The sequence below is a fragment of the Ceratotherium simum genome, chromosome 5 (assembly GCF_057802395.1).
Source record: "Ceratotherium simum simum isolate JZ-2026a chromosome 5, ASM5780239v1, whole genome shotgun sequence".
NCBI classification, from domain to species: domain Eukaryota; kingdom Metazoa; phylum Chordata; class Mammalia; order Perissodactyla; family Rhinocerotidae; genus Ceratotherium; species Ceratotherium simum.
Window position 1 is genome coordinate 21078507 of NC_141904.1, and position 17602 is coordinate 21096108.

Here is a 17602-nt window from a genome sequence, read left to right on the forward strand (position 1 = left end):
AGTGATGAAATAAGGAAGAAGTAACATTACTCTCCTCCATCCATCTCCCTTCTCACAAGATAAACTTGTCTAAAATAAAATTTCTATCACCTACTCAAAGACCACTGCAGGTGTGTAGAGATTTCATATTTTGCTGCACTCCCACCTTTCCTTGTTTTGAGGGCCAAATAGCCAACTAAAACATAACACTTCAGAAATGGCAGGGTTCTACAAAGCCTGGAATCGAGCTGGACAGCTCAGATGTGAAGCATGAATTCATCTGCAGTTAAAAGAATACCTTCTTTTACCTTTCCACCCTAGGGGACTAGGCTAAAATGGTCTTACCTCTGAGCCCTGCTGAGCCCATTCGTGCCTTCTCTTGTTGGTACAGATCTCTCTGCTGCTGAGTGAGTGTCAAGGTCTGCTCTTTGCTCTGGTATGTAGTGCAATACTTAATCACCTGTTCATAAGCACCCTTCATAAAACAAATCTCTGGTCTGTCCTAAGAAGAAAAAACATCGCAAATAAATTCAAGTTAATTTCAACTTGTACATATCTGTCATTGGAGTCCAAAAACAAGTGGCATGCATTTCTCAAAGTACCCAGGGAAGTTACTCAAGCCTAAGGATTTGACTGGCACTTGAACTCTGAAGATTAAAAGCTCAGATGTGGGAGCTTTCTGCACTCTCTATAGAAAACAGCATCTACTCCCCACTCTCACTCCCACACACTGAAGGCAATGCTACAACTAAGCCCCAGATTAGGCACTCTGAGATTTGGGGAGGACTCACAACACAACAGGAAAAGGAAAGAGATCTAACATAAGCCCACAAGCAATGGTTCAGGCTTTCTCTAGCTGCTATTATATGCACATATGTGATCCCATTTAATTCTCACAACCACCTTGTACTTATGGGTATTATCAGACTTTTTCTTTTTTTATCCTGGTAAAGTAATATACAAAAGCTTACAATGAAAAACTGCAGTCCCCTGCCCAAATCTTCTCACCTCTAGTTCTACTCCAGAGGAAACTAATTTTAACTCTTTCAGCTGTTTTCCTTAGCATTTATCTCCATGTCTTTAAATAAATTTATACTGCTACTTTTTCACTTATCAATTTTATACACTATCTATTGTGACAGGTGATAGTTTGGCCACTCCCACTACCTATTCCTCCTCTCCCCATCATTATAATATAGTTAAAGCAAAATTTGTCAGTATCCTGTTCACTTTATGACTCCCCACTGCTGAGCAAAGTGCTAGTCACTGGAACAGTTCACAAACATCCCAGTTCTCCTTGTAGGCACACGGTAGGAATGTATTTCCGCCCCTCTCTCCCACTTTGAAGTAAGCTGTGACTTGCTTTGGCCAATCAATACGAGTAGTACTTGTGTCACATCCAAATGGAAATTGAGGAACCAGTTCATCACGTGCTATTCTCCTGCCCCTGCTCTGACAGTCTGTGCTCACAGTGAGACAGAGCTTCCATCTACCTGGGTCCCCAAGTAACTAGTGAGCAGATATTAGGGAGTGAGAGGCAGCAGGAAGGCATGATGTTGTTTCCATGGCCTACATAAATCAAATATATTTCTTTTCCTGTTCAAGTTTTATCTTTTATAAAGTTAATAACTGCCTCTTTATTTGCTTAGTTTTCTTTATACCTATTAGTAATCATTCCCAAAGTTTTCCATGTAATATATAGCCCTTATCAATGATATTTTTCACATGATCAAATGAGCAGGTAAGCTATTACTCTCATATTATCACTGAAGACCTCCCTCCTTGAGTCTTGTTCTCCTTTCCTTTTCTAACTTGAGTTGGCTGATTTCTAGGCCCGCTGCATGACTGGTATCCAGGAACTTCCCTTCACCTCTATTCTGGGGATTCCCTTCACCTCTCTCCTGGTTAGAACTCACTGGGTTCTAAGCCTTCCTTTTCCTTAGTTGATTTTCTCTTCTTGGAATAACATATACACCAGTGTTCTTCTAAGAAAAAGTGTGTGGGATATACATTTTGAGACTTGGAATGTCTGAAAACATTTTTATTCTATCCCTACATTTGTAAGTTCAGCTGGGTATAAATTTCCTCCCAGTTTGAAGGCCTTCCTCTATTATCTTCCAGCCTCCGGCGTCCAGTGTTGCATTTGAAAAGTCTAAAGAAGCTACTTTAATTCCTAAACCTTTGTATATGATCTCCCCCTCGCCCACCTTCCTGCCCCAAAATCTCTGGAAGCTTTCAGAATTCTCCCTATGTGTCCTCAAATTTCTCGATTATGGACCTTGTGTTTATTCCCTCACTCCACCACTCTTTAACATACTCATTGTGCTAATCAGCTGGTGGGCAATTTTATTCTAGAAGCTGAAGTCCTCCTTCTGGAAAATTTCTGCTATTATTTGATAAAAATCTTTCCATTTTCTGTTCTCTCTTCCTGTTACCACTATTAGGTAGATGTTGGATCTCCCATATTTATTTTCTGCTTTTCATACTTTATCTCTTACACTGTCCACCTCTTTGACTTTTTGTCCCACTAAACAAAAAGTCTAGTCCTACTTTTGCCCTGATAGATTCCTTGACTTTATTTGAAAAACGTTCTATTTTTAAAGTTCTTTTTGTTTGTTTGTTTTGTTTGTGAGGAAGATCAGCCCTGAGCTAACATCCAATGCCAAGCCTCCTCTTTTTGCTGAGGAAGATTGGCCCTGGGCTAACACGTGTGCCCTTATTCCTCTACTTTATATGGATATAGACACCACCACGGCATGGCTTGACCAGCAGTGTGTCAGTGTGCGCCCGGAATCTGAACCTGTGAACCCTGGGCCACCAAAGTGAAGCAGGCACACTTAACCACTGCGCCACTGGGCCAGCCCCTAAAGTATTTTTGTTGTTATTTTTTTATGGTCTTTGGAAATTTTCTTCAGCATTATCTTTGCTTCTCTGAGACCCCTTTCTCTGTCGGTCTGGTGGGTGTCTTTCATACTGAAGACTTGCCTCAAATATCTAGCAATCCCTGACTGCTCTTTTACATTCAAAACTGAAGCAATTAAAGGTTTAGAAGCTCCACAGGCATTGGCAGAGCTTATCAACTGGTAGCCCTTGCCAAAGGGTGATGAGGCCCAGGAGTAGGTAAGCCCTACAAATGAACAAAGAGCTTAGTTAGGAATACTCTGTACTGTTGGAATCTCCCTAGGACCAGTCAGCTTCTCTAAAACTCATCAGTCCTCTGACTTAGAGAATGAGGGTAGGGAGATATCTATCTACCTGCAGGCATTCTAAGAAGGTGAAGTTATGGCCTAGATGCTTACTCTTTAGGACAATGACTTGCCCTTAATCAGTCTGTTTTCAGTCTTAAGCCTTAATTCTGCCTTCCACTCTGGTCCCCAAGTTGAGATTTTTGATATTCTACAGGGGTAAAGAAGGACTAATGGTCTGGCCTCAAGAAACAGAAAAGGTACTTGGGAGAGTTCTATTGGTTCCTTACTCAGAATTTCAACCTGATTTTGTGTTTTTAGCCTGATGCCTTAGTCTCCATCTTCAAAGGTATCTGTCACTCAGAGCCTTTCCCATACTTCTCTTTTTTAGTTTATATCTTTTATTCCTTGGTTGTCATTTTGGCAAGTTCCAGGGAAAGAATAGAGATAAATGTATATTGTCATGTTCAAATGAAAGTCCTGTAAAGACAAACTATTTGAGCTACTGCGCTTCTTTATAAATTGGTAAGTTTGCCATATCTGTGCCAGGCTGACCTCCAGATCCTGAGTCACGTCAGTGGGTTTGGGTTTTGTTAGCTACTATGCTTGGTTTTGTTAACTCTTCAGGTCGGCAAACAGGAAGAATAATCACACAAATCTTTCTGAACTTATATCCTGCCACTCCCTATCCTCCACTCCCAAAACTGAGAAGATTCAATGTACAACTTCCAGTGTACAACTTTGGTGAGGTCAGATTCAAAACTGTTGAAGTCAAGTCATTAAACTTTACATGAGCCACATTATCTTGAAATACTGTGATCATATATAAAATGTAAAGAAACAGACCTTCCAAATAAATTCATATAGGTATCCTTGCTATATAAGTATATGGCCAAGGGACATCAGCTGAAAATTATCTAATTCTAATGCAATTTTTTAAAGCTTACAAGGTTTAAGTAACAGGCATTTTATTTCTATAGTTTTGTTTTTAATTGTTTCCCTCACCAGGAGTTTATAAAAATTCCTTCAAAGATTAGACAGAAATCTTTTTCTCCCTCATGAACAGATTTCCTGGCAGACTTCTATTCACAAGTTTAATGTTGACCAACTTGGCCTTTCTTTTAAAACCAATATGTTTCCTATTAAGAATATCCTAATTAATTAGGAATACTCTCACTCGGTCCTGTCTACAAAGATACAACTAGTTTCAAAGTGTTTGCTCACAGGTGAAAACACATAAACAATTATTAGTTCCTAATAAAGGAAATGTAAAAATAACAAATATATATATTTTAAGGGCAAAATAAGTTTAAGTATCAAGCTAGTAATAGCAACTATGAGTGATATAATTATACACTGTAAATAACTAAGAACTCTTATTACACTAACATTGCAAACATTGTTAAATGTAAACATTTTTAAAGCACCCAGGAACAAGGTAGTAGCTTGAACTATTAGCACATGTCATTTTGCTAGCTGGTAAGGTGAATTAACTAACATGAATTATACACATCTCATAACCACTTTTCCACAAAATAAGGTAGCTTTGTTTGTTCTGAAGACAAAATATTCCTTCAGTGAAAGAACACAGATCAACAACAGACAGTCAGCAGAGACCTATAATAGACTGTTATCAAGAACACAAAAGATGTTAAAAGAATCTGATGTCACAGGCTCTAGGAGACTGAGACCAGGCTCCAACTCATTTGTTTGCTCACACAGCAAAATTTGATACATCTATGCATGAATTAAAAAATAATATGAGAACAAGGGATGAGTGTACTATAAATCACACACACTTTAAAGCAACAGGTCTTTCTTATGCTCCATGACTATTCAAATCTAAAGGTGGATAGTAAAGGAAAAATAGTCATCTATGTTAAACAAGATATAATAATTATTCTTTAAATGGAAGGATACCTGCTGTGTTCGGTGTACACACTTAACAGCCATCCACTTTTGCTCAGAGCTAAAAGGATATTCAGCTTTTCTGATATAGTCCTGTTGAAGTCCATCAAGACCCATCTATATGGCACAAAAAGAAAGTTAATTCTCACTAACGTGACTACTTTTTCCTTTAGCAAAGAACAACGGTCATAATTTGCAGCTAGTTTGGTTAGAGATACTTGGATTATTTTTCAAATCATGGTGACAGAATAGCAGTGTTCCATCTATATATACTGTATTTCTCTGAACAGCAACATACATGTTCAACATGAAAGCCTGGGTATGTAGATACAGTCTAAGGCATGCTACCTGGACTGTATGTAAACCAAATTTTCAACACTGATTATATTAAAATCCCTACTGGCTCAAATTCTGGAAGGAAGCAGGATACAAATAAATAAAGGTACCCAACCAACACTGAGCATGTACTTTTACAATCAATAAAAGCTTCAGATTCAATTCCTCACTTCTTAGGGATTCAAATCTATCTTGCCTGTTGTTACCATCCTACTCCTTTTACACCCTACCACTTGATAGTCTGACTACTACCAATGTCATATAGCTGTTCTCCCTCCCAAAACCCTTTGCATTTTCCTCCAAATATTCAGAAATATTTTTTAAACTACTCAAAAACCTAGTTTATTGCTTTTTGTTGTCTTTCGAAACATGTTCAGACTCTTCTTCCTGGCTTTCAAAGGTCCTCCAGAAACCCACCTTACAGCCTATTAAAATCCCCTGAGTTACTCAACCTCCTTTCATTTCGTTCAGGTTAACTAATTCATAAGCCACAATCCATTCTATGCTTATTTATTCCTCTTATTTTACTCTTACTCTTTCCCTAACTTACCTCCTATCTAAACCCTTCCTATCATTCAAAGCCCAGGTCCCAAGTCTGAATTTGCATTGTTCTTACATGTGGCTCAATTTTTAGGACTCAATTATCTACTATCTTGGTCTGCCTTTTATTTGCTCCAAACATGTCTGTGTTAATGCTCTACCTAAAATGTGAGGTCCCCACCATAAGGAGGTAGTTCATACTCTTTTATCTCTCAAAGAGATAAAGTTTAGTAGAACACAGTAAATACTTGTTAACAGATTCAACTTTTGAATATCTTCCTGTTAAGTATAACACAATAAATATATGCTAATAGATACTTTTGAATATCTTTTAAAAAGCTACACTATGCTATTTTAGTTACAAGGAGAACAAATGATAAAGAAATGTAGCTTTCTGTCAAGGAAACATACATTCTAAAAATATCAATTTTATTTTATTAAATTAAATGTGTTATAATAACCTACATTTCTGCATTGGATCTCAATTCAAGCAAGCTCATTTAGAGACATCCTGTTTCACACAAGACTCAAAGTTTTCTAAGACTGTTCTTAAAAGTAGGAGTTTTATTTTTGTTATGGGAGTGACAGATGGGACTTTTAGGTTTATCATTTAATCAAATGTAGGACTTAGGAGAAGAGGAGATCAACTGGGATGGATGAAAGAGTAACTGAGGACAGCACTCCATCTCCCCAACACAAATTCTAACTCTACACTCATTTTAAGAAATTGATAATGGAGGGAAAGGGAAGACTGGAAAAAGAAACCCTGATTTCTCATGATGGCCTTAATACCTTACAGGGAAATTCTAAAGAATGTTGCCTTTTACTCATTTGAAAGTTAGTATTTATCAGCAATTACACACATTTATAAAGCTTTTCACACAAAACTCTAAACATTATGGAAAACACGAGCATTTCTTCATAAGAAGAAATCCATCACTGGTCATTAGTGTGTATCTTGTATGTAAGGGATAAAGTTACAGTGAAAAAGCTCTATGCTTTGTACTTCCAGGAAGAATAAAAATGGTTCCCAAAAGGCAGTAAAAACCAAGAAATATTGTGAGTCTTCTGCACTTTACATCCAAGAACCAGTAACAGTGGTTGATGGCCTCACATTCTCCCATGAGGATGATGTCTCATATGCCAAAGAAGAGAGATCAGGTACATACCTTCATTGCAAGAGCAATTAAGGCTCCTTCCGTTGGCTTTCCCATTAGAGTGTTGTTTCTAATTACAGCATCATTACACACACAGCCCGCCTAAGAGAAATACACATAAACTATGAACCTGTCACTGTGTCCTAATTTATTATGAAGAAAGTCATCTTCTTAGAGAATAAAGTATTTACCTCAACAATCCTGCTAACAGCTGGGTTATAGAATCCATGAACAACATCACCATCAACGATTACTTCCCCAAACGGATTGTAGCCAACTCCAGTAACCTAAGGAACATAAAGTGAGGTCAACACACAACCAGTAGACAGTGACAATACTTATGAAAATCAAATAACTATGATGAGTTGTGTTCATTTCATTTTATATATCATGACACTGCTAGCGTGTATACCTAGAAAAGCATTTAAGTTGGTCTAAAAGAACATTTAAAAAAGGAATACAGATTCTAATTTTTACCACAATGATAAACCTATGGTTAATTATACTAAAAATTAATTATATTAATTAATAATAATGTATAGTATATAAGGAGAAACAATGTAATTGTTAATATAATCTTATATTGTTTCTCCTTACAATATTCTATAAAAAAATGATAAACCATCAAAATCTCTATATGTAAGTGAGCTTACGTTTATAGAACATTATATTTATATAATATACTACAATTTGCAAAGAATCAAATCTATTACCACATCAATCATTCATGACAAACCCGTGACCTAGACAAAAGCGGAATTCTTTTTACAAATATGCAGGCTCAGAGACATTAAGTGATTTACTCTAGCACTTACAAACTACTTTAACATAGCATATTATATGCCAATTTTAAAAATCAGAAGTAGAGACAAGCCAGATATTTATTCTCTATGGCTAAAACAAACCACGCCAAACAAAAGTTAAATTTCACAACAAAAATAAAACAATTTAGAGAGAAATTAACAAATGGTTAATGCTTGACATATAAAATTACGCACTTAAAACAAAAGAGAAACTTATATACCCTACCTTCCATACCTAGACCATACATGCACATATAATCCCAATAACCCTTCTGAGTCATCCAGAAAAGGCACACTGAACAACATAGCACTGGGTATCCTTAACCATATCTAAACACCCTAAATATCAATAGTCTCATTTTAAGGCCTATGTAAAATGGAATTAAATAAACCTAAGTACAACTTCTGTCAATAAGTGTAATGCTTACTTTGCTCAGTGAATTAGCTAGAAATACATTTTAAAATACTCTACCCATCATAAGTAGTGTCAATGAACATTCCAGCCAAAAATCCTGCCAAGACTAGGTGAGACTGGAACTTGTGCTCACCCAGCTTCAAAATTAACAAATGAACATACACTGACATGCACTTAAGAGACTGTCAATATAATTTTTTAAATAAAGTAATTCATCCATTCATTTATTCTTTCCACAGGTATTTACTATGAGGCAGGCCCTGTGCTAGGCAACACAGTTACTGCCCTATTACAACTTACAGTATAATGCAAAGAGGGACAGAAATTTTCCCTGGGCTAAGAACTCAGAGGCATAGAATGCTATGAAAACATAGCATAGGGCCAGTTCTGGGTGGTAGGCGAAGCTTTTCTGAAAAAGTGGGGTTGGAATTGAGGTGCAAAGGATGAAGAGGCATTAGACTGTCCTAAGCAGTGAGAACAATAGCAAAGATCCAGAAGCAGGAGTTTTGTCACACTGAAAGAACCATAAAGCCAGTGTAATTGGTGCACAGAAAGCAAAGGAGAGCATATAAGGCTGAAGAAGGAAATAAGGGATAGAATATTAGGGGGTTGAGATGTCACACTTTGGGATCCTGGTCACAATGGAAAGCCAGTAAAGCATCTTAGGGAGTGACATGCTCAAAATTTGGTTCTAAAAGAGCCCTCAAGCTGTATACAGAGCAAGGACATCAAGAGTTTGGTAATGAATGGATAGAGCAGTGACTGAAAGAGAGGTGTCACGGAGGATTCAAAGTTTCTGGACAGTACAACTGGAGTATACAAATGCAGTAGGATCAAGATTTGGTAGAATCACATAGGAAGGAAAAAGCTCTGTTGCTGACTAATTTACAGCCCTTCTGAAAGTAAGACAGTGAAATCGTTAGGAATGTTGAACACCAAGTTTCTTAACTAAGGAATAGTGTCATTAAAGAAAACATCTATAGAGTACCTCAGCATGCACACCGTCTGAAGTAAATATGTGAGTAACAGTCATTTCATTCTTCGTCAGTGTTCCAGTTTTATCTGAACAAATCACATTACAGCAGCCTAAAGAATAAATCATTACATGTCACCAAAAGAGTCAGGGAGAAATACAAATTCACATTTGGAAACAAATCAAAAACTCTGGAAGCCTGTCCTGCTTCTCAGAATTTTGTACAAATCAAACTTATTGAAAATTTTACATTATTTTCTCTCATTATGCTTGCTTCATCATAAGGTAGTTTCTGAAATTAAAATTAAAAATTAGATATTGATAAATGTTGACTTTTTCTTATTTATCTACAGTTGAATTTCTACAAAGCTACCTGACAATAGCCTTATATGGTAATTTTAAATAATACAAATAGAACCCATATAATCTTTTTAGTCAGTATTTTAAGAGATTTTGCCTTCTCAATATTAAAATGCAAATTAGAAATTAAATTCAATATTTTTGGATTCTTAAATTTAAAAAAAGAAGTTTCAAAGCATAAAGTTATCGCAATTCTCATATTACACATAAAGTTATGTTAAAGTAATATAACTATTGTATATTTACTGTTCTTATCAGCAAATTCAACTCAAGTATGACATTTTAGGGTCTATAATTATCAATTATCTTCCTTGAGATGTCAAAAGAAAAAAATTCTATTAATTTTACTCTAAGGTTTCATTTGTTATGTGGATTTTTTTTTTTTTTTACAGGATTTAAGCATTACAACATTCCATGATACAAAAAGATTTCTCTGAAAGTCCCCTGTTCTGAGTGATATGCTATGCGATAGGATACGATTTTTAATTACCTTTTTTGGTTGTTATAACCATACTCAACATTGTCATAAGCCAAACACCACCATCTAGGACAAAAGCTATAAAACCCAAAGATGACACACCGTTGATGTAAACTAACACATCATTTCATAAGTATGCTCTTACTATAGACTTACCCAGAGTTTCAACGATAGGCAGTTTTTTCACTATGGCCCTTTTCTTCACCATTCTCATAACACCAAGGGCTAGAGTCACTGTGACCACAATGGGAAGACCTTCAGGAATTGCTGCTACAGCCAAACTGTAACCAATATATACATAGTAGTGAAGTATAATATAAATAGTACCCACAGCAATAATTTCAGTTGGCTGTTACTTAAAATAGAGGCTAATAAAAATGCAAAATTAATACTGTCAACACCCAAAAATAGCCTCAAAAGGAAGGAAAAGTTGATCAACATTTACTTGACACCTACTAGCTGCCAGGTTAAGCACAGTGGTTAAAGAATATAGATTCTGACATCAGACTACCTAGATTTGTACCCTTAGCTTCACCAATTTTTACCTGTGTTACCCTGAGCTCTTATGACTCCACCTCTGTAGTTTAGTTTCCTCATCTATAAATAGAGATAACAATAACAGGTGTTCAGACAAAAACATGCACATGAATCTTCATAGCAGCGCTATTCCCACGAGCCAAAAGATGGAAACAGCCCAAATGTCCATCAACTGATGAATGGGAAATTGTGGTATATCCATACAAAAGAGTATTATTCAGCCATAAAAAGGAATAAAGTACTGATACATGCTACAACATGGATGAACCCTGAAAACATTATGCTAAGTGAAAGAAGCCAGTCACAAAAGGACACACACATTGTATGATTCCATTTATGTAAAATATCAAGAATAACCAAATCCATAGAGACAGAAAGCAGTTTAGTGGTTGCCAAAGGCTAGGGAGAAGGAAGAATGGGGAATGACTGCTTAATAGGGACAGAACTTTCTTTTGGGGTGATGAAAAAGTTCTGACACTAGATAATGGTGATAGTTGTACAACACTATGAATATACTTAACCCACTGAATTGTACACTTGGGTAAATTTTCAAGTATGTATCTTTTATCACAACAAAAAAATTAATTACTTCACTGTTTCCCTTTGTAATATAAAAACATTCAAATTAAATCTCTATTTTTTGTCCCATTCCAAATATTATCTCTTATTACTACAGATAAGGACATATGCATTCCTATTCTTCATTCAAACACCGTTCCCTTTGCTGCTTCTACTTCCCAATTTCTATTACCTACTTTTTCTTTAGTATGATCTAACTTGATATCATTGGCATCCTGCTCTAGAACCATAATTTTTCATGCTTTATTTATAGGTTGATTCTAAAAGTTCAAAGCCAACGAATAATATTTACAATACCACTGGCTAAACAGTGTACACTGAAGAGTCAAGAAATATGTGCTATCATTAACACTTCCTTCTCTCTTTTGAACTAGTGTTAAGTTCAAAAAGAATCCTCTTTTCTTATGCTTCCACTAACCCTCACTATATCAGGAAAAATAGGCACCATCATTTACAATCTAGATCCAGTGAACCTTTTCATGATTTTATATTTAAGTCATTTTTAAAATAATCTGCAGAGGAATAAAATGGATTGTGAAAAACTTCATTAAAATTTTCATTTGAATTTTTTTTTTTTTTAAAGATTTTATTTATTTATTTTTTCCCCCAAAGCCCCAGCGGATAGTTGTATGTCATAGCTGCACATCCCTCTTGTCGCTGTATGTGGGACACGGCCTCAGCATGGCCAGAGAAGCGGTGCGTCGGTGCACGCCCGGGATCCGAACCCGGGCCGCCAGCAGTGGAGCGCGTGCACTCAACCGCTAAGCCACCGGGCCGGCCCTTCATTTGAATTTTAACCCCAAACTACATTCCTAGATTCGAAGGTGTATATATATATACACCTTCATATATATGAAATGGGCAACATCCTTTGCTAAAGGTCCTATAATGTATTTTAGATTTATAAGAGTACAATGGGCCCATATGCTAACTGCAAAATGAAATGAGCTTTATCCTATTAAAAATTTTTTTAAATGTTTTGTTCTTTGAAAGACCTTGAAGTAGGAATAAAAATCATGATGTGTCAACCTCCACAAATAGTTAGACCTGCTCAAAAAATACTCAAAAACTAAAAATGAGTCCAATAGATAATATGCCAGTGACGATATAATATCTCAAATTCATGCTGCATTTTAAACGTATTTGGGGGCCGGCCCCGTGGTTTAGCGGTTAAGTGCGCGCGCTCCGCTGCTGGCAGCCCGGGTTTGGATCCCGGGTGCGCACCGACGCACAGCTTCTCTGGCCATGCTGAGGCCGCGTCTCACATACAGCAACTAGAAGGATGTGCAGCTGTGACATACAACCATCTACTGGGACTTGGGGGGAAAACAAATAAATAAATAAAATTATAAACGTATTTGGTATCTAACCCAAGGCTTTTTTATATAGATGTAGGCCAAGAGTTTCAAATTGTAGTTTTGCCCCTTTGAAGAAAAAATATACTCCTTGACCATATCACAAATATCTTTAACTTTTTATTCATCCTACCTATTCCATGTAATCCATTCAATTTTTTTTTAATCCATTGATTTTTGTTCTAATACTTGAACTACTACTTTCTAGGCCTACTGTAGAGCTGTCATCTAGGATTTTCCTTAGATGCCTAGGTGAGTTCCACTCTTTCTTATACCACACACATCATCACCTTCCTTTCTTTTAGCCTTGTTTTGCTGGAATTAGTACAAGGATAAGTAAGGGATAAATTTTCTGATTACTTGCCTATCCATTTGTAACTAACTGGATTGATACTTTGGCCAGGCCTACATTTATAGACTTATAATCATTTCCCCCCCATACTTTGATAGTACTGCCCCACTGTCTTCCAATGTAATCCAATAATGCTGTGGATGAAGGGTTAATAAAACCCTTTTCCCATCTGTATTGGGTTAAATCTCTAGCTCTGTTTCTCTAGTGACCTGATAAGGGTAGTATATGAACTATGTTGCTAGGCAACACTGCTTATGATAAAGGGATCGCCTGACTGATAAACTGTCTGTGGACTGGGAGATTTATAATTATCTTATATGAAGGCATAGCTTTGGGTTTCCTGAATGTAGTGACTCTTATAACTGGACGTGTTTCTTGCAGACCTCCTGAAAAGTCTATGTTTCCAGAGATGTTGGCTCCTGTGAAATATGAAGCATTTTAACCCAGGGTAGCTCCTGCACTCACAAGGTCATCTCATCTCCTTATACCTAAGCTGAACTGCTGCATGGACTGTTGCAAGGACTCGCTCAGAAGAGGGATGCCTGAAGTTGCCCTGCTGTGTTCAGGGCACAGGTACAGATGTGACCTATGAAAGTCTTATGAGTTGAAATGTTTAGTAGAGCCTAAAAAGACTCTGAGGTGGGAAGTGCAGTTGCTAATGAGAAATCTGACACCAGTCTAATTATCCTTCCTTTGTAGATGACCTGACTTGCTTTCTTTAGTTTCACAATGATGTATCTAGGTTGAAGTTTTTTTCATCCTGCTTGGCATTTGGAGAATCTTTTCAAACTATAAACATTCATGTCTCGCTTCATATTGAGAAAATATTCATGTATCATTTCTTATCTAATTTCTTCTTAGTGCTTTCTGAAACTCCTACTAATTAGACATGATATTTACTAAATTATTCTGTCACTTTTATCTCATTCTCTGTTTTGGACTTTTTACTCTATTTTTTAGGAGACCACTTCGACTTTATACTACACCATTAAATTGCATTTTTAATTTCAGCTTAATTTCTAAAAACTCTCTTTTTGTTCTGTGAGCCTTTTCTATAGCAGTTTGTCCATCTATCATGAATGTAATTTCTTCACAAATCTCTAAAAATACAAAAGCTTTCTTTATATTTTTAATTTTCCTTCTATTTCTTGAATTTTTCATTTTCCTCTGAGATTGATTATTCAATTTCTATAATGTGGTCTTTCTCTTTCATGCTGCTAGTTCTCAGTTTGGCAATCCTTAACTGTCGATTTATATATAAAAATGCAATATTGGATTAATAACACTAGACATCCAGTGTAGGTTTTCTCTACTGCCATATATGTGGTTTTCATTTTCCTAGAGTTCATTTCAAAACATGAGTTCTGAACTACTTAAGTAGATATTATACCCTTACGTGCTCATATAATACCTCCATAATGGAACATAAACTATGCCTATCAGAGAAATGGGAGGCAAGAGACTTCAATTTATAAACAATGTATTAGAACTTACCTTACACTAATAGTAAACATTTCCAGGATATCTTTTCCTAGTAACCAGCCAACCAACATGATGATGCCTGGAACAGAATCAGATTGCTATTTTTCCCTTTTATATAAAACCACTCAGGCACAGAACAAATAGAACAGCAAGCTGAGGGCAGTCAAAAAGTCCCAATATATAAAAGGGGAATGATATCAGATCACAATCACAAGATTTTTAAAAACTCCATTAAGCAGGGGAGATTAAAGTTAATACTGCTTAAAGTTAATGCTGTGTATGCACGCATGCACACAGTTTTAATTTTTGTTGCCATTGCTGATACCCATCCCTTAAAGCAATAATATGTGAGAGTTCTCAGTTCAAGAAAACATTATCAGTATTTTCATACAATGGGGAAAAAAAAAAAGAAGGTAGCATAAGACGTATAGGTCTTCTATTTACTATCAGCTTTGCAAAACTAAACCCTGCAACTTCTCATAACTCAGTATCAAGACATTACACATTCAAGTTCGTACTGCAAATGAAGAAGTACAAAGGACTTGGCTCAGAGTGATGTATCTTACTTAAGACATCTCAACCTGCATTAACATTTTAAAAATACTACTTTTATGGCATTTAAAAATAAAAAATCAAGGGGCCAGCCAGGTAGTGTAGTGGTTAAGTTCGCATGCTCCGCATCGGTGGCCCGGGGTTCGCAGGTTCGAATGGACCTATGCACCACGCATCAAGCCATGCTGTGGTGGCATCCCACATACAACATAGAGAAAGATGGGCACAGACGTTAGCTCAAGGCTAATCTTCCTCAGCAAAAAGAGGAAGGTTGGCAATGGATGTTAGCTAAAGACCAATATTCCTCACCAAAAAAAAAAATAAAATAAAAATAAAAAATCAATTAACATAAACCAAACAACTGATTCCATAGTCTCTGCTAAAAGATGGAGGGCAACTGCTGCACCACTGGTTTTGTAAGGAAAAACACAGTAACGTAAGAGTTCTAATAAAATAAAGCAACTTCAAGATTGTATTCTAGATCAATAAGGACATTTAAAACAAAGTTTTTATCTTTCTATAACTACAAAATAATGATCCAGATTGTGACTCTCTAACATCCCATTCCAAATACTATCCTGACAAAAGAAATTACGTCCAACGAATTATACCAGGGGTCGGCAAACTACAACGGGCCTCTTGCATGTTTCTGTATCCAAGTTTGTTGGAACATAGCCACACCCATTTGTTTATGTATTGTCTATGGCTGCTTTCATGAAGGCAGAGTTGAGTATTTCTAACAGAGACTATAAGGACCAAAGGCTATAATATCTATTATGCAGCCCTTTACCAAAAAAAGTGTCTGCTGACCCCTGATTTTGATCTTGACCCTTATCCTATTCTATATACTACCCTAACAAGAAAAATTATGTTCAATGCATTATATGAAAACTAGGTAATCACAGAGTTCACAGATTTTTTATCACTAAATGCAAGATGGTTTCATGGTACAGTGTTACTATAAACTGGAAAGATTTATGGAAAGAAGGGCTAAATGCCCTTCAATTTATCAAATTCACTATAAATTCTAGAAAATAAACTGTAATAATGAAATGAAGGAAGTTATGAGAACATACACACCAGTTATAAAAGAAGAACAAATACCTTCCTATTTTCTACTTTATGCTTATAATGAAGACAGATGGATCAAATGAACTAATATTTAAGGAATTATTTCACTGAAACTGCATAGCAGAAATATTGCTTTAAAATCACATTATTGATTTTAAAACATTAAGCTAGAAAAAACAATTAAAATAACATAGAAGAATTTTTAAAAAAGGAGAAAAGACTCCAAAATTGATACAAGTGTTTAATGTATGATAAAGATATCATTTCAACTCAGCAAATAAAGAATGGACTATAGAATTGATGGTACTAGACTAATTAACTTTTGAGTAAAAAGGTCGTAACTCTACCTTAAGCCTTGTACTAAAATGAATTCTAAATAATATAGTAAAACTAAGTGTCAAAAATAAAAACTAAAGTAGTAGAATGATGTTGGAATAAATATACTTATAAACATAAACATTTTCCCAACATGGAGTTGGAAGAGCCTTTATGAATAGAACAAACACAGACACCATAATTGTAGAGATTATCAATAGGAAGGGGCTATCAGAATCTCAGAACAAAGGGATGTTTCAATCACACATATCTCCCTCCCTCCTACCAAGTTTATTATATATTCCTCAAAGGCAATTTAAAACCTGGGGGAAAAAATTCTTATAACAACAAAAGTTTTGATATCCTAATTATACAAAGAGCTGTTACCAGTCTAAGACTCAAGCCATAAGAAAAGGGACAAAAGCAATAGATTGGCAGGTCATAAAATAAAATAAAAAGGACCAACACATACATGACAAAGTGTTCAGTTTCTCTAATAATGAATTGTGAAAAAAAATAACGAGAAGTCTTTTATTCATCTGTTAAGTTAATGGCAGCAAAGTTGGCAAGGGTGCTGGAAGAAAGATACTTTTACCTTGCTGATGAAGGGTACTACTTGGCAATACGAAACAAAAGCCTTTAAAAGGTGCCAAAAATTTAAAAATTATATGGATACTCTTTGACTCAATAATTTTACTTTTAAGAATTTATCCTAAGGAAATGAGAGGTATTTACAATAAGACACCTGCACTGAAGAATCATTTACATAATTAAAACAACTCAAAAAACCCACATAAATGTCTAAAAGAGGCCTGATTTGTTAAAAAAAAAATATATATATATATATATATTTCACACAACGGAATACTATATAACCTTTAAATTTGTTTTATGTGAGCATCTATTCAATGACAAGATGTTTATGATAGGATATGTGAAACAAAAAAAGAAAAGTAGTCCATAAAACAATACTACAACATTTTGTTGAAGACTAGAAAGACAAATACTAAAATGTTTACAGAAATCTCTTAGATTACAGGAATTACTCAGAGCTCTATTTCATCTTTGTAGAAAAAGACAATGCCTGCAGGTTAGTTTTATAATTTAAAAAAAGTAGTAGTAAGATAAAAAATAAATAATTAAATGAATAAATAAATTATGTATGTATCCAAACTCCCCCCTCCACTCAAAAAAGAAAACCTAAATAAACATATGAGATATACAT

General features: G+C 35.6%; 1 protein-coding gene across 6 annotated transcripts in view; it reads right to left on the reverse strand.

Moving 5' to 3' along the window:
- Positions 1 to 17602, reverse strand: part of ATP2C1 (ATPase secretory pathway Ca2+ transporting 1) — a 138024-nt gene that overhangs the window by 37460 nt on the left and 82962 nt on the right. For all 6 annotated transcript variants that reach the window (XR_015552173.1, XM_087430568.1, XM_014789652.2 and 3 more), the window contains 7 exons: positions 14452 to 14518; positions 10291 to 10415; positions 9312 to 9409; positions 7297 to 7392; positions 7118 to 7207; positions 5085 to 5189; positions 325 to 481 (listed from right to left, as the gene is read on the reverse strand). Coding sequence is in view for 5 of the 6 variants with exons in the window: in XM_087430568.1 (XP_087286694.1) it covers positions 325 to 481; positions 5085 to 5189; positions 7118 to 7207; positions 7297 to 7392; positions 9312 to 9409; positions 10291 to 10415; positions 14452 to 14518 (738 nt within the window). In the remaining variant the exon portion in view is untranslated. The remainder of the gene's footprint in view (positions 1 to 324; positions 482 to 5084; positions 5190 to 7117; positions 7208 to 7296; positions 7393 to 9311; positions 9410 to 10290; positions 10416 to 14451; positions 14519 to 17602) is intronic.